The sequence below is a fragment of the Vulpes vulpes genome, chromosome 1 (assembly GCF_048418805.1).
Source record: "Vulpes vulpes isolate BD-2025 chromosome 1, VulVul3, whole genome shotgun sequence".
NCBI classification, from domain to species: Eukaryota; Metazoa; Chordata; class Mammalia; order Carnivora; family Canidae; genus Vulpes; species Vulpes vulpes.
Genome location: NC_132780.1, coordinates 131,444,830 through 131,472,149, shown reverse-complemented (window position 1 = coordinate 131,472,149; position 27,320 = coordinate 131,444,830). Strand labels below are relative to the sequence as shown.

General features: G+C 42.3%; 1 protein-coding gene across 1 annotated transcript; it reads left to right on the top strand.

Moving 5' to 3' along the window:
• Positions 1-6,447: 6,447 nt before the first annotated feature.
• On the top strand, positions 6,448-20,709 carry LOC112914136 (RLA class II histocompatibility antigen, DP alpha-1 chain-like). The gene is given in 7 exon segments (XM_072748724.1): positions 6,448-6,502; positions 13,014-13,211; positions 19,244-19,354; positions 19,357-19,485; positions 19,844-20,068; positions 20,272-20,331; positions 20,549-20,709. Coding segments are annotated over 7 exon segments (939 nt in total).
• Positions 20,710-27,320: the final 6,611 nt, after the last annotated feature.

Genomic DNA, 27,320 nt, shown 5'->3' with positions numbered 1-27,320 from the left:
AAAACTAGTCTTCAAGGGTGTATTCTGTATCAATGTATGTCTTTCTTTGATAAAAATGAATACTCATGGGGACACCTGGGTGGCTCAGTGGTTGAGCATCTGCCTTCAGCTCAGGTCGTGATCTCGAGGTCATGGAATCGGGTCTTGCATTGGAGTCCCCGCAGGGAACCTGCTTTTCCCTCTGCCTATGTCTCTGCCTCTGTGTGTGTGTCTCTCGTGAATAAATACATAAACTCTTTTTTAAAAATGGGTACTCATGTTATTTTAAAAATTGTCAGCAAAACGGATGGCTTGCTCCTGTGCAGGAAAGATGTAACATAGCAGGTCCATCTAATATTTTTTTGGCCTGAGTACAAAGGTGGCCTCTGCCTGGCATCTGGGAACTTGGATTCTCAGATCTAATAAGAATGTGCCTAAATTGTACCTAAACTGTATAAAAATATGGTTTATGCTGAACACCTGCTTTCCTTCTGTGAGTCTGGAATTTTTGTATGTGCTAGGCAGATGGTGCTTACATGACCAGGCCCCAGTAAAAATCCCGAGTGCTGCGTGCTGAGCTTTCCTGGCAGACAATATTTGTGTAGTCACAACTCATGGCTGGAGGAATTAAGTGAGCCCTCTGGCTCCAAAGGGAGAGGGCTTTTGGAAGCTTGCACCTGGTTTTTCTGGGCTTTGCCACATGTACCTTTTCCCTTGACTGACTCTGCTTTGTAAACCTTTGCTGTAATAAATCTAAGCCATGAGTACAACTATATGATTCCTCCTAGCGAATAACCTAATCTGGGTGGTCATGGAGACCCCTGACACAGCCCCATATTTGATCACAAGGTGGCTATCTTGTATTTAAAATCACCAAAAACTAACTTATAGTCATAGTTTATAATATTTAATCAAATTGATTTTATGTAGAAGGTCAGTTAAGAAAGAAAAACTCTTTTTTTAAAGATTTTATTTATTTATTCATGAGAGACACAGAGGCAGAGGGAGAAGCAGCCTCCATGCAGGGAGCCTTATGAGGGACTTGATCCTGGGACCCCAGGATCATGCCTTGAGTCAAAGGCAGACACTTAACTGCTGAGCCACCCAGGTGTCCCATAAGCATTGTTTTTTTTTTTTTTTAAGATTTTATTTATTTATCATGAGAGACACAGAGAGAGAGAGAGACAGAGACACAGGCAGAGGGAGAAGCAGGCTCCATGCAGGGAGCCTGAAGTGGGACTCGATCCTGGGTCTCCAAGACCACGCCCTGGGCTGAAGGCGGCGCTAAACCGCTGAGCCACCTGAGCTGCCCAGAAAAACTCTTTAAGCTTGGCTAAGGCACTGTCATTTTGAAAAATGATACTAATCTATAAATATTACAAGAATTGGTTTTCCTGATCACTATTATATAGTAATAGTAATGGTCTTAGGTGGCACACCATACCATGAAATGTCTGAAAAAAATATGATTTCTGTCTTAGTCTAAAATATTAATTAAAGAGATCTATAAGAAGTATAATGAACTGTATTCTAAAAGCTGGCCTATGTCTGAAAAATCTGGTATACACATATCTTTGACCCTTTTGGAACTAGAGATGTACTTCCTACTGAATGACTCAGAAGGGAAGGTGTTTTGGGTGATCTAATAAACCTATTATTTACAATTCTGATCTTATGTTGACTTCTACACTTGGAAAGCATATTATTAATGATTGACATGCTTTATTAGTCCTATATAAATGTCAATGGCAAAATCCAGGCTCAGTGTCTGTTCCATCTGGGATTTCTAGGAGTAATGGTTCCACCCCTCGCTGGTAAGAATGCAGCATGAATTTAATCATCTACAATGAAGTAGAGCAAATTTTCGGAGATTCATTATCAGTTGGCCTTCTATTCAATAAGGAGAATGGGTCAATCAATAACCCATCAAGAAGGTTATTTCTCCATGCCTGCGTGAAACAACAATGACTTGTCCAGTGATCATCGAACCCTTCAACCATAAACATGGTCACATGACCATATTTATCTCCCTCCTCTCAAAAAAAAAAAAAAAAGAGAATAATATTGGATTTAGATAGTTTATGTTCCTCAGGGAAGGTCACTCTATAGATTGGAAGAACTTGAGAAAGAAGTAAATTGAATGAAAATGCTGAGACTCGGAAACTGACATCAGGGGGCACAATTTAGCCATAATCTCCTTTCTGGAGGAAAGGATACTGGATAACAGGAATAGCAGAACTGCTTGTTTCAAGGCTACACGTGATGTTTGAGATCAGTTCAGGAACCCTGCGAAGAAGAATAAGAATTTATTTATTTCCAGGCAGCCCGGGTGGCTCAGCGGTTTGGCGCCTGCCTTCGGCCCAGGGTGTGTGATCCTGGAGACCCAGGATCGAGTCCCACATCGGGCTCCCTGCATGGAGCCTGCTTCTCCCTCTGCCTGTGTCTGTGCCTCTCTCTCTCTCTCTGTGTCTCTCTCATGAATAAATAAAGAAAATCTTTAAAAAAAAGAATTTATTTATTTCCATTTATTTTTAAAGAATTTATTTATTTATTTGAGGGAGAGAGAGAGAGAGAAAGAGTATGAAAGCAAGCACCAGTGGGGGGTGGAGACTGGGGGGTGGAGGAAGGAGCAGAGGGAGAAGCAGACTCCCCACTGAGCAGGGAGCTCTACCCAGGGCTTGATCCCAGGGACACGGGGCTCCATCCCAGGACCCTGAGATCATGACCTGAGCCGAAGGCAGATGCTTAACCAACTGAGCCACTCAGGTGCCTCAGAAGAAGAATTTAAAACATCCCAAGCTCAAAGGCTACATTTTCTTTCCCTCTAGAGTCCCAGGAGAGAAAAAAATTACAGAGGTAGGCTGAATGTTGGCCTACTGAGCAATGGAAGAGAGTTTCTGAAGTTTCCTTCAGCAATGGAGCAAAGTCATGCTCTGTGGCCACACCCACCTAAAGAGGAAAATGGCATCAAGAGTTGGGGGCATGGGATCCCTGGGTGGCGCAGCGGTTTGGCACCTGCCTTTGGCCCAGGGCGCGATCCTGGAGACCTGGGATCGAGTCCCACGTCAGGCTCCCGGTGCATGGAGCCTGCTTCTCCCTCTGCCTGTGTCTCTGCCTCTCTCTCTCTCTCTGTATGACTATCATAAATAATAATAATAATAAAAAAATTAAAAAAAAAAGAGTTGGGGGCAATTTGGCTCAACTTGCAAGAAAGGTGTAATGTTTGAGAGTTTCTCCTCATTCTCAGGGCACTTTCTATGATCTATCCTGAACACAGCATACTCATTGAATGCTCCCAGTATTATGTTGCAATGACGTGAATTATATCCCAAGAAGGAAGAAGGGAGCAGAAATACCATCTGTTGGCTGAGGTCCCTGTCATCCTGAGGGAAGATGAATTTGGTCATCTAGAAAGTAAGGAGCAACAGCACCTTAGGAAATTATCCAAAAATTTCCACCACAGTCCCCATGTCACACTTTAGGTGTGAGTCTACCCCAGGCTGAAAAAAACACCCTGCAGGATAGGGTAACTGGCAGCCTCAGGTATCTTATTGGATCAGACCTTGGCTTGGCATCTTCTTTCCTCCAGGGCTGCCTTTGGCTTATCAGCATCTGATTTCAGTGGCCTCTTTTGGTCTCTTGTTTTGCCTTTCTGTCACAACTTCATCACTGAAGAGTAGTGAGACAGTGGAAAGACAGTATCAACCCCTTTCCAGAAGTTTCTTACCTCGCTGGCTTCTAAAACGGAGAATGAAGCTCACCAAGAGGGCAATGAGCCCTAGCACAAAGCCTCCGACTCTAGCCAGCATCTTGCTCCAGGCAGAATCAGATGTATCCTTGGGGAACAGAAGTCAGGGTGAGTCTCACCTCCACCTGCCACAACCTCAAGGCCCTGTTTGACACCTGGAGCCTGATCGAATCTACCAGAGAGAGAAAAGAAAGGGGATAAGGCCAAGCTTGGAGGCACTATGGAAAAGGGGTAGAGGCAGAAGGCATTCTAAAGTTCTGGGCCTCAGAGTGATGACTTCTACAGGAGGCAAATGCGAGTTTTAGATCAGCCTATTAAGTCTAAACTTAAGAGACCAAAGGGAGAGGTGTTGTCATGTCTGGGGGCCAGTCATGAAGGTGACTGCTTTTCTGAGTTGTTGTTATTTGACAAAGAGAGATTCTTTAGACTCCCCCAGAGCAGGATAAATGTACGGGAGAATTGCCAGACCTTCACTGTTCCCAGCCAAGACCACAGTTGGGTGGATGAGGAACAACACGGGGTAGTATAGTTGTAGTATAGTGTAGTGACACAAGACAAAATGAGCAGACCTCAGAGCCTGGAGTCTGGAGGGCCAGCAGGGAGTAACTCACTCCATTCCACAGTGACGGGACCGTCCGGGCTGGGGTGCTCTACTTGGCAGGTGTAGATGTCTCCCCGCTGAGGGGTCATTTCCAACATCACCAGGATCTGGAAGGTCCAGTCTCCATTATGGATCAAATTGGTGGATAAACCCCTGCTGTTTCCTCCTGTCCATTCAAGAACCAGCAGACTTGAATGTGGCCTGTATAGAAATCTGACACGTGGCAGACAAGCAGGTTGTGATGCTGCAGGCGTCCCTTCTTGGAGGGGGAGACGTTCACTTTAGGCTGGACTAGGAGGGAAAGAGAATCTTGTTATGACAGCTGAGATGGCCAGAGCAGTGCATTTAGCTGTTTTCTTGTCACATTGACTTCTCAGATGTTAAAGATGAGTCCTATCACCTATGAAGCTACTTAGCGGGAGAAGATGGGCAACACAGTAGGAAAAATGGAATGAAACATTCCAACGTTCTAAGAATGACCTTGTAAATGACCAGTAAAGAAAGAGCAAAGAAGAACAGAAGAGGGCCAGAGGCCGTGCTCTATAACATTTTTGCCAGAAATGTAAGTGACAGTAACTAATATTCTTTGAGCAGAAATCTTGAACCAGGTATGGGAGCTCCCTGAATTTACATGTTCTCATCTGGGTCAAAAGGATGTGTAATCCTGAGAGATACTATCTTGGAATCCGAATATATTCAGCCTATAGATTTCCTTTGATCTAGCAGTCTGATCCTCTCCTTAAAAAAAGAGAAGAAATGGAGTAGCTTGATTTGTTCTTCATTTTAACCTAAGTGTTTCCTGGCTTCCTCTGGGGCGTGGGGAGGGGGGTGCTGGGGCGCTCCCCTCCTCTGCTGCCCAAGCCGCGCCCTCTCCTCCCAGAGTGTCTCCTTCACACCGGCCGTGTCACCTCTGCGCTGCAGCGTGAAACCCTGGTCCAGGTCGAAGATGTGCTTGCACGCTGCGGCCACGGCGCTCTCAGTGCCAGGAACTCCCTCTGGACGTTCCAGTTCCTGGCAGTTACTCGGCCCAGCTCGGACACGGCCGCGAACACCCCCGCCGCGCCGTCCAATTGCGCGAAGAGCTGTGTGTGTAGATGATTGCTCTAGGAAGTGGGGCGTCCCGTGGAGCTCGTGGAGCTCGTGGAGCTCGTAGCAGGTGCTCCGCCTCTGGTAGACAGTAAAGCTCAGTGGGGAGTAAACTATGAGGTTAACATAAGAATATAGAGGAGAATATAATAATGAATATGGGGCTGAGGAAGCATTTTCTTCTTCCTTTTTTTAAAAAATATTTTATTTATTTATTCATGAGAGACACACACACACACGTACACACACACTCACACACAAACACAGAGAGAGAGAGAGGCAGAGACACAGGCAGAGGGAGAAGCAGGCTCCCCGTGAGGAACCCAATGCAGGACTCGATCCCAGGACCCCAGGATCACAACCCGAGCCCAAGGCAAACGCTCAACCACTGAGCCACCCAGGCGTCCCGTGGAAGCATTTCTTTCTTTCTTTCTTTCTTTCTTTCTTTCTTTCTTTCTTTCTTTCTTTCTTTCTTTTTTTTAAGATTTTATTTATTTATTCATAGACACAGAGAGAGAGGCAGAGACACAGACAGAGGGAGAAGCAGGCTCCATGCAGGGAGCCCGATGTGGGACTCGATCCAGGGTCTCCAGGATCACGCCCTAGGCTGCAAGCTGCGCCAACCGCTGCGCCAACCGCTGCTCCACCAGGGCTGACCCCGTGGAAGCATTTCTTAAGCAAACATAAATCACAAGGCAAAAAGATAATGAAATAAATTACATTAAAATCCAATGCTTCTATTATACAAAGGGCCCCACTAAGGAGTTAATAGACAAGGACTAGATATACACAAGCAATGTCTAGAATTGACATGGGATTAGTATCTAAAATATATAAGCAACTCCTAAGAAACAAGCAAAATAAAAAGACTGATAGAGAAGTGGGTAAGGAGTAGGAATGGGAACTTATAGGAGTAGAAACCTGCAAGGCAGACTGCAGCTCACCAGTGGAAAGAGAATTGCAAATTCAGAAAGAAATGAGCCAGATCTATTAGACTCAAAACACTCTTAGTTTGTACTGGTGCCTGGGGGGTATGGAGAAAGCGTCAGATGGAGAAAGCACCGCCTTCACCCCGGCCCGCCTCCAAGGTCAGAATAGCACCCAGAAGACACTTGGTTACATTGGAGATGTGTGCCATAGACCCAGCACCCCGTAACTTGTTAGACATTGAATGTTCACCTGGGTCTGAAACGGGACAGGTAGGGGCTGCTGCTGGCTGTGGCATTATTTGGAGGAGTTGGCAGAAATCAGTTGGTGTGATCATCCCTGGGACAGCAAACCTAAACTGTTGTCGATGTGCACCATGGAATTTTTTTTAAAGGTATTATTTATTTATTTAGAGAGAAAGCATGAACAGGGGGAGGACACAGGGGGAGGGAGAGAGAATCCCAGACAGACTCTGCTAAGCATGGAGCTGGCGCCAGGCTGGATCTCACGTCCCTGAGATCATGACCTGAGCTGAAATCGAGAGTCTGGCCACTCAAAGGACTCGGCCACCCAGGTGCCCAAGCACCATGGAATATCATCTCACCATTAGAAGAAATCAAAATGATTGTACTCTTCTCTCCTTTGTCAGATCTTAAAAGCTTTATACTGAGGGACAAAAAAAGAGAAAACAATATACTTTATAACATTGTGTAGGAATGTTAAAAATATAAGCATGCGAGAAATACATATTTTGAAAGCATGTATAGGAACAAAACTATGTAGGAAACCCATTAGAATGGGGGATACATTCTCTGTGTGTTTTAGAATCTTATCACAATGTGATAACTCAGGCAGTGTGATTTCTTCCCTGTCTCCTGTCCTACTCTTTACACTTGAACATTTTAAAGTAAGTTAATCTTTTAATCATACTTGTAGAACAGCACCTAATCTAAGCCTTAGTAAATACTTATGAGTCAGAGAATGAGCAGAGAGTTGATTTTGTTTTTAAAATATGTTTCCATGGGCAGCCCTGGTGGCTCAGCGGCTTAGTGCCGCCTTTGGCCCAGGGCATGATCCCAGAGACTCGGGATCGAGTCCCACCTCGGGCTCCCTGCATGGAGCCTGCTTCTCCCTCTGCCTGTGTCTCTGCCTCTCTGTCTCTCATGAATAAATAAATAAAATCTTAAAAAACCCAAACAAAATATGTTTTCAGCTTTATTGACATGTATTTGATAATAAAAAATCATATATATATTTAAGGTGTAAAAACTGATGGTCTGATATATGTGTACATTGTGAAATATTCACAAGGCAATCGACATATTCATCATCTCATACAGTTACCAATTGCCTTTCTCTCTCTTTTTTTTTTTTTAATTTTTTTATTTATTTATGATAGTCACAGAGAGATAGAGAGAGAGGCAGAGACACAGGCAGAGGGAGAAGCAGGCTCCATGCACCGGGAGCCCGACGTGGGATTCGATCCCGGGTCTCCAGGATCGCGCCCTGGGCCAAAGGCAGGCGCCAAACCGCTGCGCCACCCAGGGATCCCTTCTCTCTCTTTTTTTATGTTGTGAACTGCTAAGATTTACCCTCTTAAATTTCAAGTATACAATATTGTCAACTATAGTCGCATTGCTGTACACAGTTCTCAAGAACTTTTTCATTTTGCATAACTGAAATATAGTACTCCTTGAAAAATATCTCCCCATCTTCACCTCCCCCAGCCCCCAGTAACCATTTCTATGTATCTCACATATCTTACTTAAGACCATGCAGGGATCCCTGGGTGACGCAGCGGTTTAGCGCCTGCCTTTGGCCCAGGGCGCGATCCTGGAGACCCAGGATCGAATCCCACGTCGGGCTCCCGGTACATGGAGCCTGCTTCTCCCTCTGTCTATGTCTCTGCCTCTCTCTCTTTCTCTCTCTCTGTGTGTTTGTGTGACTATCATAAATAAATAAAAATAAAAAATTAAAAAAAAAGACCATGCAGTATTTGTTTTTCTACAGCTGGCTAATTTCACTGAGCATAATGTCTTACAGGTTCATCCATGTTGTTGCAAATGGCTGAAGAGTATTGCATGGTGTATATATACATGATATTTTCTTTATTCATTCATTTATCCTTGGACATTTAAGTTGTGCCCATATATTGGCTATGAGAATAATACTGAAATGAGCATGGAAGTACAGATATCTCTTCAAAATCCAGATTTCATTTCTCTTGGATATATACCCAGAAGTGAGATTGCTGGATTATATGGTAGTTCTATTTTTAATTTTTTGAGGAACCTCCATACTGTTTTCCATAGTAGCTGTGCCTGCTTACATCCCCACCAGCGGTGTATTGGGTTCTCTTTTCTTCACATCCTAGCATCATTAATCTTCTGTCTTTTGGTATTAACCATTCTAACAGGTGTGAGATGATGTCTCATTGTGGCTTTAACTTGTATTTCCCTGATAATTAGTAAAGTTGAGCACTTTTTCATATACATGTTGGCCAACCGTATGTCTTCTTTGGAGAAATGTCTATTCAGCTCCTTTGCTGTTTTTTTTTAAAATCGGTTTTTTGTTTGTTTGTTTGTTTTTCTATTGAGTTACATGAGCTCCTATATTTTGAATATTAACCTCTTATCAGACACATGATTTGCAAATATTTTCTCCCATTCCATAGGTTGCTCTTTCACTATATATTTTTTTATTTATTTATTTTAATTATTTTATTTTATTTATGATAGGCACACAGTGAGAGAGAGAGAAGCAGAGACATAGGCAGAGGGAGAAGCAGGCTCCATGCACCGGGAGCCCGACGTGGGATTCGATCCCAGGTCTCCAGGATCGCGCCCCGGGCCAAAGGCAGGCGCTAAACCGCTGCGCCACCCAGGGATCCCTGCTCTTTCACTATATTAATTGTTTCTTTTCCTGTGCAAAACTTTTTAGCTTAATGCAATTTGTCTGTTTTTGCTTGTTGTCTGTGCTTTTGATGTTGTTTCCATAAAAATCATCACTCAGACCAGTGTTAAGAGGGTTTTCCTCTATGTTTTCTTCCAGGGGTTTTATAATTTTGGATTTTACATTTAAGTTTTTAATCAATTTTGAGTTGATTTTTACATATGGTATGAGATAAGAGTCCTATTCTATTATTTTGCATGTGGATATCCAATTTTCTCAATATCATTTATTGAAGACTATATTTTCCCTATTGTATGTTCTTGGCACTCTTTAAAAAAAGATTTTATTTGTTTATCTGAGAGACAGAACATGAGCAGAGGGAGAAGCAGACTCTCCACGGAGCAGGGAGCCCAATGCAGGGCTTGATCCCAGGACCCTGGGATCATGACCCTGAGCCAAAGGCAGACGCTTCACCAACTGAGCCACCCCAGTGCCCCTGTTCTTGGTACTCTTGTTGAGTATCAGTTGACTGTAGATGTGTGGATTTATTTTTGGGCTTTCTATTATATTCCACTTGTTCTCCATATGCCTGCATTTATGCCAGTGTCATACTGTTTTGATCACTGTAGCATTGTAATATATTTTGAAATCAGGAAATGTGATGCTTTGTTCTTCTTGCTTAGGATTGTTTTGATCATCCAGGGTCTTTTGTGATTCCATATGAATTTTAGAGTTGTCTTGCTCTATTTCCATAAAGAATACCATTGGGACTTTGAAAAGGACGGCATGGAACCTCTAGATAACTTTGGGTAGTATGAACATTCCTCTAGTCCATGAACATGGATGTCTTTTCATTTATCTGTGTCTTCTTTGATTTCTTTTACCAGTGTTTTATAACTTCCAGTGTACAAATCTTTCACGTCTTTGGTTAAGTTTATTCCTGAGTATTTTATACTTTTGTTGCTATTGTGAGTGTGATTGTTTTCTTAGCTTCTATTTGGATAGCTCATCAGAAAGGTGACTGATGTTTTTATTTTGATTTCATATCCTGCAACTTTACTGGATTTGTTGATAAGTTCTAATAGTTTTTTTGTCGAGTCTTCAGGGTTTTTTGTCTATACAAGCATGTTATCTACAAACAGGGATCATTCTACTTCTCATTTTCTGATTTGGATATATTTTATGTCTTTTTCTTGCCTAATTGCTCTGGCTAGGACTTCCATAATTATGCTGAAAAGAAGAGCCAAGAGTGGGCATCCTTGGCTTGAACCAGATCTTGGAAAGCTCTCTGTTTTCCCCCATTGATAAGATGGGCTGTGGGCTTTTCATATATGACCTTTATTGTGTTGAGGCTAAGTTCCCTCTATACTTATTTTGCTGAGAGTTTAATCATGAATGAATGTCAAATGCTTTTTCTGTGTCTATTGAGACAATGATGTACTGTTTTTCCCTTTCATCTTGTTAATGTGGTATATTGCATTGATTGATTTGCTTATGTTCAACTATTTTTGCATCCCAGGGATAAATCCCACTTAGTCATGGTGTATAATTCCTTTAATATGCTGTTGAATTTGGTTTGCTTGTACTCTTTTGAGAATCTTGAATATATATTCCTTATGGACATTAGCCTGCAGTTTTCTTTTCTAAGATTGTCTTTGTCTGATTTTGTTATCAGGGTAGTGCTGGCCAGCAAAGAATTGATTATAAATTGCTAGCTGCCTGGAATCTAATGAGGAGTCCAAATTGTCTGTTGAAGGAGTCTTTAAATTAAAGCTTCTCTATGTGATTTAAAGTGTGTCATAAATGGAAAATCCAGAATGAATTTATCACACAACTCCCCAGACCACAGAAATGAGGGCAATGCTGCACAGTGGCAGAAGTGAAGGATGTTTGAAGAGTATGTCAACACAAGGCTCATCCCACCATTTCAGAGTTGAGCTCAGGGAGTTAGATTATGTGGAGACAGAGAAACACAAAGGATAGAGCCCTGGTTTATTCTGAATGGCTCAAATGGACTGCCTTTTGAGGCACAATATTAATGCTTCAAAAGGAGCTTTTATTAACCTAATACTGAGTTTATTAACTTAATAGTTTCTTTCCATTTCTTCTTTCACCTGGGAAAGGGAGACAGAAGAAATGGAGTAAACAAAAAATTAAATCCATAGGTGTCTTCCGCTGCCCAGGTGTGTGATAGGATAGAGTCTTAGGGCTTAAATGCCAGGATGGTAAATGTCATGAACAAAGGATGTTTCAAGCAGTTGTTAGAGCTATAGATCTGTTTCATCCATGAGTTGGATGCTTCCTTTCTCCACAATTTTCTTCATAACCCAATAGTCGCTAGTATTTTCTCAACAATTTCGGTATCACCAGGCCCTATTAAGCCAGCTTCTCCCTATTGTCTCTTTTTAATGCAGCTCTATTGGAAGTTGAAGAAATCATGAGGAGTTGGAGGCATAGGAGGGAAGTGGAGGAATGTGCCCAACCCATGGGTCCAAATTTCCTGAACTCCACATTTCTCTCAGTGGAATGAGTTCCTCAGCATCAAAACTGCAGAGAGCTCCTGGTTCATCTGCTCCCTCCTTACAGCAGTCTCTCTCACAAGGCAATGAGGCTCCATTCATTCCTCTTAAATCTGAACCCACAGGCTTCTCCATCTCACCACATCCCTCCCACCACCCACCACACTTCTCATTATGCACTCCAAAGGAGATCCCAGCCCTGATTTCCAAGGTACTCATATCAGCATTCACCACTGCCTCTGCTCCCCAGAACAGTGTTGCCTTTCTTCTCACCTCCTGTGGGACACTGTCCCTTCTCACCAGCTACTTCCACAGTTCCTCTGGCCACCTAGAACTCTCGCTTCTCCATTTCTTTTCTCATGGCAGGCACAAGCACACAGCTGAGCTGCCCTGCCCAACTCTCTGCCCATCTGAGTCATAAATGTCCAAAATTTTCCCTTCACCACTTGAGAAATGGGTACATTGGGATGGAGTTTGAACAGATGAATTTGGGAGTTTTAAATGCTATTATTCCTGGAAATTGAGGACAGAGCCCAAGAATACCTGATTCTCAGGAGGAAGCGGGGCTAGCTTTCTACGTGGGAATAAGGAAAGTCTGGGAAATTTTAACATAAATGAATTCACTGTTCTATCACAAATGGTCTTCTCAGTGGTAAATTGGAATAGAAGAGGCCATCTCCTGTTTTTCACCTCTCTTCTGGCCCTGTCCTGATGTGCCCTGATCCAATTCCTGATGTGAGGGACAGTCAGCTGCAACTGGTGTCCTGTTCTCTTAATCAAAGCTGGTCCTCATCACCCTCCTTTGCTGCTCTGGCCATCACTGGTTCCTCACTGGTTCCAGTGAGGGTTCCTGCCTGGTTCTATGCAAGGGGCCCCTACCTGGAGCACTGATTCTACAGAGTTATTTTCAGTTCTTGGACAATGCAGGCTAACCATAATTTCCCCTTTCTGATCTTTGATGGGTGTTGAAATGTCATTTTGATGACCCCTTTGTGAGAACCTTGTCCCTCCAAAATCACTTCAGACCGCCTGGTACCATTGTCCCCATCACAGGCACACCCTGATCTTCTTTTCTTTCTGGTGAGAATAGTAGCCCTTGCACGATGTCAGGGCCCCAAAGTCTTTCTCAGACTTTCTCTTTTCCCACATGGAAAACCCCCTAAGTTCATTCCCCTGAATTGGATCCTTTAAGAGCAGCAGCTCTGCACTTACCTGGCGTGTCTTTGCTCTGAATCTGAAGCGTGTCTTTGCTCTCTGAAAGGGGAGCTCAGCATCACCAAGGACATCATGAGAGCTGCCATCCCTGGGACCCCAGTGATCACCATCCTGGAGCCTGGGAAAGGCTCTCACTCCATGGACGCCGCTCCTAATGTATCAGAGACAGTAAGCCTGGACAGCCTTCTATATCTCCTGGGTGTGGTCAAATTTTTAAAGAAGGAACCAAATTGTCACCAGAGAAGTTTGTTGTAAAGCACATGATTCTTTAAGGTGTTAAGATTCACTGAAGACGGTACAAGGAAAGGGATCCTCATTTTGAGCAACCCGGTGAGTCATAAGGCTTGATTGTCTTATATATTTTCCTCCGTAGGAACAGATCTCAAGGAATGCCATTCCCTCTCCACAGTGACTGCCATCCCCCTTGCACAGACATATTTTGGGACAGAGCAAGTCCTAAGCAGTGTGTTAATGATTTAAGGAGATTGGACTGTCTGTTCCAGAACTCAGAATTAGTCCTGGTACTTGTAAAAGCAGTCATGCAATATGTGTGGTGTGTAACTTTTCCTCTCAGGGATTCTGTAGACCTCAGAGTAGAAAGGATATGGACTGAAGTCTCAGGGTTTTAATACCAGATAAGGCATGGAAGTAGGTGTACAACATAACACAAATTACGTGTCCTTTCTGGGCCACAGTTTCTTCATTTTTGAAACAGATGGTAAGCACCTGCACATCAGTAATTCTGTGAGGGTGAAATGGAAGCATACACATAGAATGCTTTAGAAATGTTCAGGTCTGAGAGTTTTGAGTAGATCAATGAAGTTATCAAGAACCATCCTTTTTTTTTTAATTCAACATCTGTACATATTTTTGTTAACTTTTAAACACCAAATAGTCCTAACAAACTATACAGAGAGTTCCTGAAATTAGGTAAGTTTACTCCCCCAGAACATACAACCTAAGAAAGACAATAATAAACGAATATAATTTTGAACAAATATATTAAGTACTTAAATAAAGTGTTGTGAATTGAATAAAAGCACATAAAATTAGGGACACCTGGGTGGCTCAGCGGTTGAGCGTCTGCCTTCGGCTCAGGGTATGATCCTGGAGACCCGGCATCGAGTCCCACATCGGGGTCCCTGCATGGAGCCTGCTTCTCCCTCTGCCTGTGTCTCTGCCTTTCTCTGTGTGCCTCTCGTGAATAAATAAAATCTTTTTAAAAAAGCATATAAAATTATTTAATTTAGGTTTTCTATGAGGTACAGGGATGCATTATTGCAAAGTGGTCAGGCACAGGTTTAGGAAGCCCCTTTCTGCTACTACCAGACTTTTTTTTTTTTTCCTTTTAAACAGCTTTATTTGTTATAACTTACATGCCACACAATTTATCCACTCAATGTGTACAATTGATAGCTTTTTAACTGAGTCACATGTAGGTGTAAGCAAACCATTGTCAATTCTAGAACATTTCATTACCTTCCTTCAGTGGCATATATTCTGAATATGGTACTACCAGACTTTTAAAAAAAAATCCATTGTGACTTATTTGCTCTCTGTAGAATGAAGATTATTATGTCATTGGTTTATTGGGAAATCTAATTGGGATGATACTCAGAATTTGTGACTCTCTTAAAAGAAAGCCTGTACAGAGTAAAGAATCAAGAAATGTTAATTATTATAATGCAGGATTACTTTGGAACACAAGAAATTCTTTTTCCAAGGAATGTATTAGTTAACCAACAATATAAATTCTATAATTTTAGCAATAAATACCAGTGGAACTTTCTGCAGTTCCACACCCTTTTAGTGTAGTTTCAAAACCTCTGTAATAAAACAGCATATCAGAGAAAGATCTACCATCAGAATTAACGTAAAATGATTAAGGAGGGTGCCTGGGTGGCTCAGTAGGCTAAATGTCTGCCTTCGGCTCAGGTCTTGATCCCAAGGTCCTTGGATAGAGCCCCGAAACAGGCTCCCTGCTTAGTGGGGAGCCTGCTTCTTCCTCTCCCTCTGCTTCTCCCCCTGCTTGTGCTCTCTGTCAAATGAATATATAAAATCTTTTAAAAACCCAACAAAATGCAACCTTTAATTAAAAAAAAAAAAAGATTCAGTGCCTCGCTGGCTCAGTCGGTAGAGCATGTGACTCTTGATCTCAAGCTTGTGAATTTGAGCCCATTCCCACATTGGGAATGGAGCCTACTGAAAAAACAACCAAGCAACAAACAACAGGAAGATGTAAATAAAAGAGACTTATATCACCAAGTTCTGTATAAGAAGAAATAAAAGAGTAATAATTAGAAATGAAATGATGAAGTGTTTTTTGCCATCTGTTTATTTGCCTGGGAACATCAAAGAATTCCTGTAAAATTACCAAAGGTATAAAATGGTAAATATAGTATCATTTGATAACAAATGAATTCCAACATAATACTAAGAATAAACATGAAGGGGCACCTAGGTGGCTCAAGTGGATTAAGGGTCCAACTCTTGATTTCAGCTTAGGTCATGATCTCAGGAGTGTGAGTTTGAGCCCCTAAATTGGGCTCCATGTTCAGCTGATGAGTCTGCTGTGATTGTCTCCATCTGCCTCCCCCCTCCTATTATGTGTGCACCCACATTCTCTCTCTCTCTCTCTCTCTCTCAAATTAATCTTAAAAAAAAAAAAGAATCAAGAAAGTTATCCATTCAGAGAAGTTACTACTCAAAAAAATACAAGATCAACTTCAATGCCTATTTCAAAACAATCTCATTAAGAGGAAGATGATTTAATTTTTTAAATTTTATGTAGGCTCCATGCCCAACGTGGGGTTTGAACTCATGACTCTGAGATTAAGAGTCACATGCTCCACCAACAGAGTCAGCCAGGAGAGGAGAAAGATGGTTACAATGTCTCTGTTGTAGTTTTTCTTCCTCTTATTCCCAAATCCCACACAAGTTTCTGGGCCATGTCAGTCCTGACAGCTCTCCCACCTCCTCTTCCAGCGGTTCTATAATTTTCTTTCCCAATCAGAGATGCCCCTTCCTTCTAACAGTGTCTGGTTGGCTGAGCCCCATTGAGCTGTTTCACATCCACACCTTCTCCCTCCACGGGATGGGGAAATGAGCCCTGGACTCAGAGCTCCTCTCTGCACTGCTCTGACTCTTTCTCTCCTCGCTGCCCGGCTCGCAGTGGCCTGCAGATGCACCTGGAAGACATAAGGAGCCAGATCCAGGTTATGATCTTGCAAGCCATCGCCCTGGCTGCCCTGCTGAGCCCCCATGGAACTGGGGCCATTAGGGTGAGTGTTCTGGTGGGGACTAGAAGGATATTAGTAGCCCGCAGGTACTGTTTTTCTCTCCTGTCTCTCTTCTTTCTTCTTTTTTCTCTTGTGTGAGGTCTTTTGCTTTTTGTTTTTCTGATGATAGTAAGAACCACCATGTATTGGACACTGACCGAGGGCCCAATCTCATTTCATTTTACAATGGTCTTTTCAGGAGGCTATTTGTTATTCTCATTCTTGAAATGAAAAGACTGAAACCTGGAGAGATGTCTCAGGAACCTCACGTCACAGTGCCAATGTGCGAAGAGTCATGGCTCTGTATTCTCTGGAGAGTGTCTGTCTCTGTCGCTCTTAGGTTTCAGAGGTAAACTTCTTGCAATTGGAGTCTGCAATGCCTGTTTTTTACTTTCTCATGCTTCATTTGGTCCTCAGCCCTCTGCCTTATCCCTTCTGTCTCCTCACATCTCTAATCCTGCTCTCAGTGTGGACACTAGTGGCATCCTTACATCCACAACCAATGGTCACTTCTCTCTGTATACCTTACCTGTGTCACTAGTAATATTTGCAACATGACCACTTCCTCCTTCTTGGAATTTTACTCTTGTTATTTGTCTTTGAGGAACATACTTCCTTCTTGTTTTCTTCCTACTTGTTAGTCCTCCCTCTTTCAATGTCTTAAAAAAAAGACACCCAATGTGGGGCTCGAACTCACAATTCCGAGATCAAGAGTCCTGTGCTCTTCTGACTGAGTCAGTCAGGTGCCCCTAGCATCCTTTTTTAAAAAAAATGTCAACGTTTGCTGGAGTGCAGGACCACACACTCTGACCCTGCTATGATGACTTTATATACTTCTTGGGGGACCCAATCCAAGTTTATTATTTCACTTACTATGAGGACTCCTAGTCTATGTCACTAGCCCAGTCTAGCCTGGCATCCATCCGTTATTTCAACTGCTCTCAAACTGACTCTGCTTTATCCCCCAGAAATTCAAACTATTTATGTCCCCAAAAGAACATTTTATCTTCTCTCACTTCATTGTCCTTCATTACTTTTTCCATCACTGATGCCACAATTCTCCACATTGCCTGGGTATTCTGGGTTCCTTCATATCCCTACTTCTACCATGGCACTAACTGATGTCTGTGGCTTCTCATCTCTTCACTGCTACTCAAGCCCATCCTCTCTTCTCCTTACCCCAGGTTACTGCCCTATCCACACCCTCATCACTTGCCACTGGCCTACTGAAGCATCCTACTGGTCTCTTTGCAAAAAGCCTCTTCCAATCCATCTTCCCTAACAGCTGCCACCTTCAAGTACAAATCTGATCATGTTAGCTATCCTCTTGATTGAGATCCTTTAATGATTTTCCCCCGGAGCCACTGTTCAAATTCAAACACCTGCAATTAGCACACAAAGCAGGTCCCAGCGTGGCTCCTCCACATCCTCTCAGCTCTAGTCAAATCCAAGGATTCTCAGTCCTCCAGAAAGTCCCATGGCTATCTGCTCCTACGTCCCCTGCTAGAGATGCCACCTCCTTCTTTTTCTGCACTGCTAACGTCATATAAAGAACATCTCTAGGAAGCCTTACTTCAATCTCATTTTAATTCTCTCCTTTTGGTCCCAGATAGCATCTGTGTACACCTTATGATAACGCGGTAGCGATAAAATCACATGTATACTAATTGTCTTTTCTTTGTCCTCTTGTTCTTTGGATTTTAAGTAGCTTGAGGACAAGGACCATGTCTTCTGAGTTATATCGCGAGTGCCAGGAGAATGAAAGTTCACAATAAAGGGTTTTTTGATTGAATGAAAATGAACATCTGTAAGCATATAATTTGCTTCACAATGCACAGGCCTTTAGTTTTAAGAATTCGCAAAAACCATAAAAATGAGATACCATGAGGTGAACAAGCTACATAGGTATAGCCAAGTCTATACTCAGGTTTTTTTCTTTTTTCTTTTTCTCTCATCTTTTCTGTAGGCGAGTGATTTTCTAGCCACTGTATTCAGTGGAAGTCCCCAAGCATTTGTGTGAGACAATGAATCCTGTTAGTAGAATATCCAAGGAGAGGGTAGGTTCTGCATGTGTTAGAGCTGCAGGGCGAATCTGATTCAGTAGAGTTACTTCCTTTCCTTTTCTCAGCCCCAAACTCCCTCATTTTTATTGTTTTACTGTAATACTAATAGGTTTTTTTCTGTTGTCAATCTTTTGCTCCTTCTTACACGTCAGTAAAACTAAGATTCTATCCCATAGGCATTTTGAACGCAACATTTATTTCCAGTGGTAACTACCTTTAAAAACACAAAGTAACAAAAAATTGTGAATGTTGTGTGAAGGATAATACTTTAAAATTTAATATGCTTTAAATGAAGGTGTTGTGGGCAAAATTACATAATCCACCATTTTTATTCTAAGGCTAAAAAAGTAACTGGAAGTCTATAAATGGTACCAAGACTGGGGACATCTTTTCATTTCTTTCACAATTAAAAAAAAACTTCCACTCTGAAAGATTTTTATTCCACTCTTCCCTCTCTCCCAACCCACTATGTGGCTTTATCACTCATTTTATATGTTTGGTCCCACAAGGATTCTGAGATATTGTGCATGTGGGTGGGGAGGATGATTCAATCCTTGCTTCTACCAGGAGTTGTGCTACCTTGGGCTGGTTACTTAACCTCTGGAGCTGCCTAATATGCAAAAGAATGCTTTACATGGAGGTGTGAAGATGCAAAGAATAAATTAAACATGTAGTAAGTCCTCCATAAATATTACCTTATTATTGGGTTCAGTGTGATTATTATTGTACTGGAGTGATGGATGCCTAAGTTTTCAGGAACAAGGGAAACAACCTGAATTTTCAATAAGTCATTTCTCTCATTGTTTCTTCCCATTTCTTTTCTTTTATTTTGCTTTTCTCAGTTTCTGTGTTATTCGTCCATGTTATTCCTGTATTCTGTTGACGTTCCTGCATAATCACCTGTTCTCCAATCTTGCTGCTTCTTCTCCATGCAGAGGGCCATGTGTCAAGGTATGTCTGGTTTGCCCAGACACACAGACCTTCTGGGGAGTATGTGTTTGAGTTTGATGAGGATGAACAGTTCTATGTGGACCTGGATAAGAAGGAGACTGGTGTCTGCCAGGGTTTATTCACGCCTTCGACTTTGATGCTTGGAGGGGTATTGCTAACATCATCATGGCAAAGAAGAACTTGAACACCCTGATCCAACAGTCCAACCACACTAGGGTCACAAATGGTACTGCTTCCTCTTGCTCAGTTCTCTACCACCCAGTTGCAGAGATGGGAGAGCCCCTCTAATGAATAGAGAATGGGAGGCTCAAGAAACTCTCCTCATGAATGAGCAATATTCAGTCCACAAAGCTGGGTGCTTAAGTCATTAAAGGAGGAATTTTCTTCTCACTCAAGAACAAGGTTGGGCTGGAGGAGGCCAGTCGGGAGCATAAGAAGCTATGAGTTTGATGTGGGAGGCATGGGTGGGGGTGGTGGGCATGAAAGAGGTGGCCCCTAACCTGGAGAATACAGGGGCTAGGATGGTGGGGACCTTTGAGATTTAGCCAAAGGCAGCAGACTTACCAGGTCCTGCCCCTTCTCAGAGCCACCTGAGGTGACCATGTTTCCCAAGGAGCCTGTGGAGCTAGGACAGCCCAACACCCTCATTTGCCACGTGGACAAGTTCTTCCCACCTGTGCTCAATGTCACATGGCTGCACAATGGGCAGATGGTCACTGAAGGTGTAGCTGAGACCATCTTCCTGCCCAGCACCGAATTTAGATTCCACAAGTTCCACTACCTGACCTTCCTTCCCACGGCTGAAGACGGCTATGTCAAGGTTTTTTTTGTTGTTGTTGTTTTGTTTTTTTAATTTATTTATTCATGAGAGTGTGAGAGGCACAGACACAGGCAGAGGGAGAAGCAGGCTCCATGCAGGGAGCCAGACGTGGGACTTGATCCCGGGTCTCCAGGATCACGCCCTGGGCCAAAGGCAGCGCCAAATTGCTGAGCCATCTGGGCTGCCCTGAAGACGTCTATCACTGCAAGGTGGAGCACTGGGGCCTGGACCAGCCACTCCTTCGGCACTGGGGTATGGAACTCCCGCCCTTTGCCCACGCTCTCCTGACAACCATCTTCATTTCCAGGATCCATCTCTCTGCAGCATCTGCTTTCCTTAATCTCGTGTGTTTTATTGTCACTTTATCCAAACCTCACTGGTGATCTCATGGTTTCTAACCCTTCATACCCCTACATCTGAAGCCACCTCCTGCCCTCTCCACCTTCTAACTCTTTCCTTTGTGCCCCAGAGGCCCAGGAGCTGATCCAGGTGCCTAAGACGAGGGAGACTGTGGTCTGTGCCCTGGGCCTGGTAGCAGGCATGGCAGGTATCATCACTGGCGCCATTGTCCTGAAGACCAGGAGGCCTGAAAGCATTGCCAGAGGCCCCCGGGAGTCATCCCAAAGCTAGTACTAAGGACACAGTGCAAAGGAAGAGACAGCATGGTACAGGTGGTAGATGAGAAAGAGAAGAACTTCCACATGGGTTCTTGAGCACTTTGCATTTCAAAATCACCGAACTAGAGGAAAACAATACAATTATAATGAACATCAGTTGAGGTGCTTACTATTTACCAGGCACCATTCTATACATTTCTTAGGTGTTGGACTGGCTGAGAGACAGGGGCACCCAAAATGGCGGACATCTCAAATTGGGTCAAAATGGCTCATCTTCCCGCCAAAGCGGTCATGACCACCACATCATCTCCAGTAAATCGAAGCCTAGATGAGAAACTGAAACTTTCCATCCAGGACTTTCCAGCCAGGGACCCACCCCCCATTGTCTGTACTATCCCACCCCCAGTCAATCACCTAGGGACACGGTGTTCCCTTGCCTAATTTGGCAAGGGACCCACCCGGATCCAGACCCGGAACCAATAAGGATTAAAAACCCCCACACTCCCCAACCCCAGAGCGACTTCCCTGACTCAGGCCACCTCTCCAAGTCACGGAACCTCCCCCGGGGAGCGCTCCCCATTAAAGCACTCTCAAACCTACTGCCTGGCTCTGCCATTTCATTTTTCCGCCATTCATTTGGAAAAAACTAAAATTAGGTATTCACTTACTTATTTTTGGAAGTTGGTACCATTCTTTCCCCATGATACAGAGGGGGAAGCAGACATGAAGAAGAGTGAAGGAATCTGTCCAAGGCCACACAACTTGAAAGGCAGAGTCTGGATTTGAACTCAGGTATTGGGGCTCCAGAGACTCAGTCTTATCTAATATGCAGCCATTTTATCTCTCCCTGACAATCTTCATAATCTTGGTTTTCTTCAACAGAAGAAACTATGACAACATAGTGATGTCTAGAACCTCCAATATTAAACATTTATAATTATAAAAGATATCCTACCTTTTGCAAAGGGAATGCATTTAATTTCTCCATAAATATATTTGCTATAGGTTTTTGGTTTATAATCTTTACCATGTGGTAAAATTGATCAAATTGTTTATGTAATTATTGAATTCAGTTGAAATTAATATGAATGTTCTTTTTTGGTTTACTGATTTCTAGGGTCATATTATTGATTTTCTTACCTTGAAACTTCACTGCATTCCTAGGTATTTTGTGGTCCCAGCCTAATGATGGTGATGCAATCAGCTAGGAATGCCTGGGGGTACTCACCTGGGTCCCTATTATTTGTGGTGAGCTCCCACAGACACTTCTCAGACAGGAGCCAATGTTAGGGCCCAACTGGCCCTTGTGGTTCTTATGACTGCAGTTCATTCCTTAGCAACAACCATCAGGGAACTTTGAAATAAACAAGATTTATTAATTTATTACCCACAGCCCTGGGGGGTACAGGGCAAGCCCAGAGCTACACAGTGAAGTTGTGAGGGGCAGGAGAGACCTCGGGATCTGCCATTATTGGGGTTGAGGAAGAGGTGCCTCGGAATTCATGAGGTCACTCTTTATTGGTGAATTTAAAACATAAGAGCTGGAATTAAAAGCATAGGAAGGGAAAAGCAGGGTCACTCAAAGGGTCTGTTATCTAGGTCACCCAAGGCTTTCTAAAAGGGGAACTGCGTCGGGGCAGGGTGCAGCCTGACTCTTTATCTAGTTGTATATCAGGCAATATGTATCTTTTGATAGATATCTTTGAAATGAATACCTCAGCAATCAAAAGCTTAATGTCAGGCACTTACATTACAATAAAATAAGCTAACGGTCAGGCTCTCACACTATCCTCGTATTAGTAATCTTATTAGATTGAAATGAATCATGCTTGTAATACATTGTTGGATTCAGTGACATGACTGACATTAATCTATATCCTTAGCTGGCTCTGAAAATAAAGATGCACCAGCCTCATAAGATGATTTGGAAGGTTTTTGTTCCTCTCTGTGTTCTAAAATGACATGTATAAGAGAAGAATGACTTGTATTTGAAATGTCCTAGCTGCCACATTAGGACAGGGGCTGTTGGGAAGGTGTTCTTTGCTTCCCAAGCTGGTGTCTTTGATGCTTATGACTCTCTTTTTTTTTTTTTAAGATTTTATTTATTTATTCATGAAAGACACACAGAGAGAGGCAGAGACACAGGCAGAGGGAGAAGCAGGCTCCATGCAGGGAGCCCGACGTGGAACTCGATCCCGGGTCTCCAGGATCACACCCCTGAAGGCGGCACTAAACCACTGGGCCACCAGGGCTGCTCCTGCTCTTAGTTTTTGAGGATATGTTAAAATCTGCAGTTTAATTTTAAGATTTTCAATTGTTAGAGTTCTTCTCTGCATATTTCTGTCATTTGTTGCTCTTGTATTTTAAGGTTTTATTTTCAGGGGGATATATGTTCGTGTTCATTATAGTTTCTTGCTCTAGTTTTTTCACTTGCCTTTAATTTTTTTTTTTTTTTTTGGCAGATGTGAAATTTGTTATGTCAGTTATCTTTGCTTACCTGCCTCAAATCTCTTTTTCCATTATTTGGTTTTCAACCTTTTGATATTCATTTATGCTATCTGATTTTATTAGACTGTGTTGAAGATATAACCTGAGAGTCACTTCTTTTTAATTAATTGTTTAGCTCATTTGATTTATTGCAAGTATTATTAGATTAAAAATGTACTATCATATTAAAATGCTTTATTTAATATACTTTATTCTTGTTCATTTTTCTCATCTCTCAGTTCCTAAAGGCTAGGCCAAATTCTGTTACTTTAACAGTTGTATTTTCTAATTATACTCATAAAATAGCTTAATGCTCTTAATTACTTTGATTAAAAAACACTGATAGATCCCTCTATTTATCCTGCCCTGCAAAAAGAGACAAGAACTTTGTAATACTTTAATTTCTCATATTATCACTACCTAGCACCTCCATTATGTTAATACTAACTACATTTTTAGTTTTGGTTTGTTTTAAAGCTATTTTTTTAAAGCTATTTTTTAAAAAGATTTTATTTATTCATGAGAGAGAGAGAGGGAGAGAGAGAGAGGCAGAGGGAGAAGCAGGCTCCATGCAGGGAACCCAACGTGGGACTTGATCCCGCATCTCCAAGGTCAGGCCCTGGGCTGAAGGTGGCGCTAAACCGCTGAGCCACCGGGGCTGCCGGAGTTTTGGTTTGTTTTAATTTTTTTTTTTAAATTTATTTATGATAGAGAGAGAGAGAGAGAGAGGCAGAGACACAGGCAGAGGGAGAAGCAGGCTCCATGCACCGGGAGCCCGACGTGGGATTCGATCCCGGGTCTCCAGGATCGCGCCCTGGGCCAAAGGCAGGCGCCAAACCGCTGCGCCACCCAGGGATCCCCTTTGGTTTGTTTTAAATACATTTTTCTTATTTAAAAAAATCCAGCCTCTGCTTTTTAATATTTTTTAAATTCAGCCTCTGCTTCAGCCTCTATTAAGTTTAATAATAAACTTAAAAAATTATTTGATCTTTCTTTTATTCCACATCTCTCTTAGATGTGCCTCTGTTTTTTTAGGGGGTGCTTCTCAAAAAATTTTTTAGAAGTGGTTTTTTGAATAGTAAAGCATCTAAGGTTGAAATGTTTGAGACTATTCATGTTGTATTAAAATGACCATTTGTTGTGGTATACATTTTGGGATTGAAAGTTCTTTTTCTTCAATTCTATGCAAGTAACATCCCATTGGCATTAAGTGCTGCTGTTGATAGGAATGATGCCAGTTTGATTGTTTTTTTCTAGATGGATCTGCTCTTGTTCTTTTATAGGTGGAACTGCTCTCTCTGCAAGTGTTGAGAATTTTCTTTTTGTCTTTGACATTCTTACAATTTTCTTATAATGCATCTAGACATGTGTGCTTTTTAAAGAGAGATGTTTTTTAAAAATTGATCAATGCACTATGTCAGTCATTCCATCTTTCTTTAAAGCCTAGCAATCTATTCTTTGTTTCAGACATTTCATCTCCTTTTACTATTTTCCCCACTTTCTAGGTATCTAATTATCAAGATGTCAGGATGTCAGTTTTGATCCTTTATATCTTATCATTTTTCTTTTGTTTAATCTTTAATTGTTTAATCTTTCGTATACTGCCCTTGAGAGCATTTCTCAGTCTGAGCTCTTGTTTATTAATTATTCTTCAGTTGCAGGAGTCCCACTACTTTCATCTAAATATTCTTTATTCCAACCATTATTAAAGCTCATTATTTCTACTTGATTCATTGGTTTCTAGTTTTTGCCTCAAATTACCAATATCCTTCTTTGCCTCTCCTTTTAAACCATTTTACTGTGAACTAGCAGACATATGTAAGAAATACACAAAACATTAATGTACAGCCAATGATTATCAAGTGAACACCCATGTAACTAGTACGTAGGTCAAGGAAAAGAACATTGCTAACACCCCAGAGGCCCTCTTTAGGGATAATTTGTAAACCTTTTAGGAGCTAGAAGCTCCTTTTACCCACAAGACCTAGCATACTTCCTTACACATAGTAGGTTCTCAATACATGTGTCTAGCATAAGTGAGTAATATATCATTTATTTAATGTCTACTTATGGAATACTTTCTACCTCCAAAGATTCCAACTCTTTTGAAATTATCCATGTGATTTGCTTTGGATAATGAAATGTGAGAAGTGATTCATTATTTCCAAGAGGGATCATTAAATTAAGAGCCATTGTATGATTCAGTAGGGTCCTTCACTCTGCTTGGGAAATTATGGGAACAGGTGTCAAAGATCTGTCAGCCTTGCTCCCTGAGTAACTATAATTAGCAGAGCTATCTTGCTGACACACTGGACATGCAACATGAGTGAAAGCTAGACATCACACGATTTGTGCATCAGTACCTCCTATCTTATTTTTATTATATAAAATGCAAGAGGGTTCCTGGATGGCTCAGTTGGTTGAGTGTCTGACTCTTGATCTCAGCTCAGATCTTGATCTCAGGGTTATGAGTTCAAGCCTACACTGGCTCCATGCCCAGCACAGAGTCTACTTAAAAAAATGCAAGAAAGAAAAGTGTTCAAAGAAACTTCAAAGAAGCAGAGAGGCAGGAGTGTTAGAAGAATAGTTCATCACCTAACCAAGGGAGCAGAAATTTCAGGAAGGAGTTAGTAATTAATGATGTTAGATGTTTATAATCTGGCAACTAAGGTAAATATCCACCGGGCCAGTACTGAAGAGTTATTGGTGCCCCTTTAAAGAGCAGCTTTATATACTGTGCCTAATTCCTACCTCCGTTGACTCTCATCATCTAGCTGCTGGGCCTCACTGTCTCAGGAGTTTCAGAGCACTGTGGAGAGCAGGAGAGCAAAATGACATCTCCTTAGGGTGCCCTTGGACTTCTTACTGATTCTTCTCTGGGAGTAGCAACATCTGCTGGGAAGACCAGCTCCTGAGGACCCAGTGAAAGAAAAAAAGAGGCAGGTGTAAAGGGTTAGAGCGTGTAATGCTAACCCAAGAGTCCCAACCCCACTGTGTTTATCCTACTGCAGGTGACAACCCATATGTGACAGAAGAGGACAGAGGGGAATCCCCAGCATCAGATCTATTTTAAAGCTCCAGTGCCTTTGAATCTCTGTGCTCCTCAACACCAATGATTGATGTCCCCAAAGACCTCTCCAATTCCTTCCTGTCTGTGATCCTACTAGTACTTAGCACCTGCAAAGGGCCTGATACATAGGAAGTACTTAATAAATGTTGAAATTTGATGTATGGTCACAATTTGGTCCCCACACTGGATGGTCTATAGGCCCTGGTTTCTTCTGTGACTCCTCTCTACAGAGTATCCTTTCTGAGTAATCCCAAGGACCAATAAATACCGTGTGTGCTAGACATCTCTGGTGCCTTCTTTGTGACTCCAGGGCCTTTTCTCTATCTTCAATTCCCTAGGAGCACATATCCTGGACCTGTAATGTAGATGTAGTTACTGCAGTATCTGAGCCTGCCAGGTCTAGATAATGTTTGCTCTGCTCCCCAAGTACCCCAAGTTAGGGTACTTCCCTAACCTATAGCATGGGGTATAAGGCATAAAGATGGTGTACTGTGGGGTTGATTTACTCTAAACGATTCATATCATCTTCTCCATCCTGTTGCTAGCCTCCTTTGTTCACTCCCCTTTTATTTCACCCAGAACCCTGGCCACTTCTGGACTCTGACCCAAGGGCTCCTCTCCTCTTCCAGGCAGCAGAAAAGATCCATCTTCCAGTAGACACACTGTTTTGCAGGAGTTTCCCATAGTGATGATAAGCCTTTACTGACTGTCTTCTTTTATACCACATTGTATTGTACTCTACCCACTAGTCTTCTGATACACCTGCCCCATCCTGCCAGGCTTTACTTTATCCCCCCCGCCCCCATATTTTTTTCAGGGGCATCTGTAACCATCTTTGCAGATCCCAGGATGTTAGCCAGTTTACGGATGTCTGAATTCCAATTGTCAATTAAGGTCGTGTCTCCCACAGGGTTCCTGGGCCTGGAGCAAAGTATGGGGCTATGGATAAATATGTTTCAGATGGAGAATTTTAACATAAACTGCTCACCATTCTATTATGTATGGTCTTGGTGGTGAATTGAAACTAGAAATTAAGAGGTGCTATGAGGATTTGATACAGAAAACTA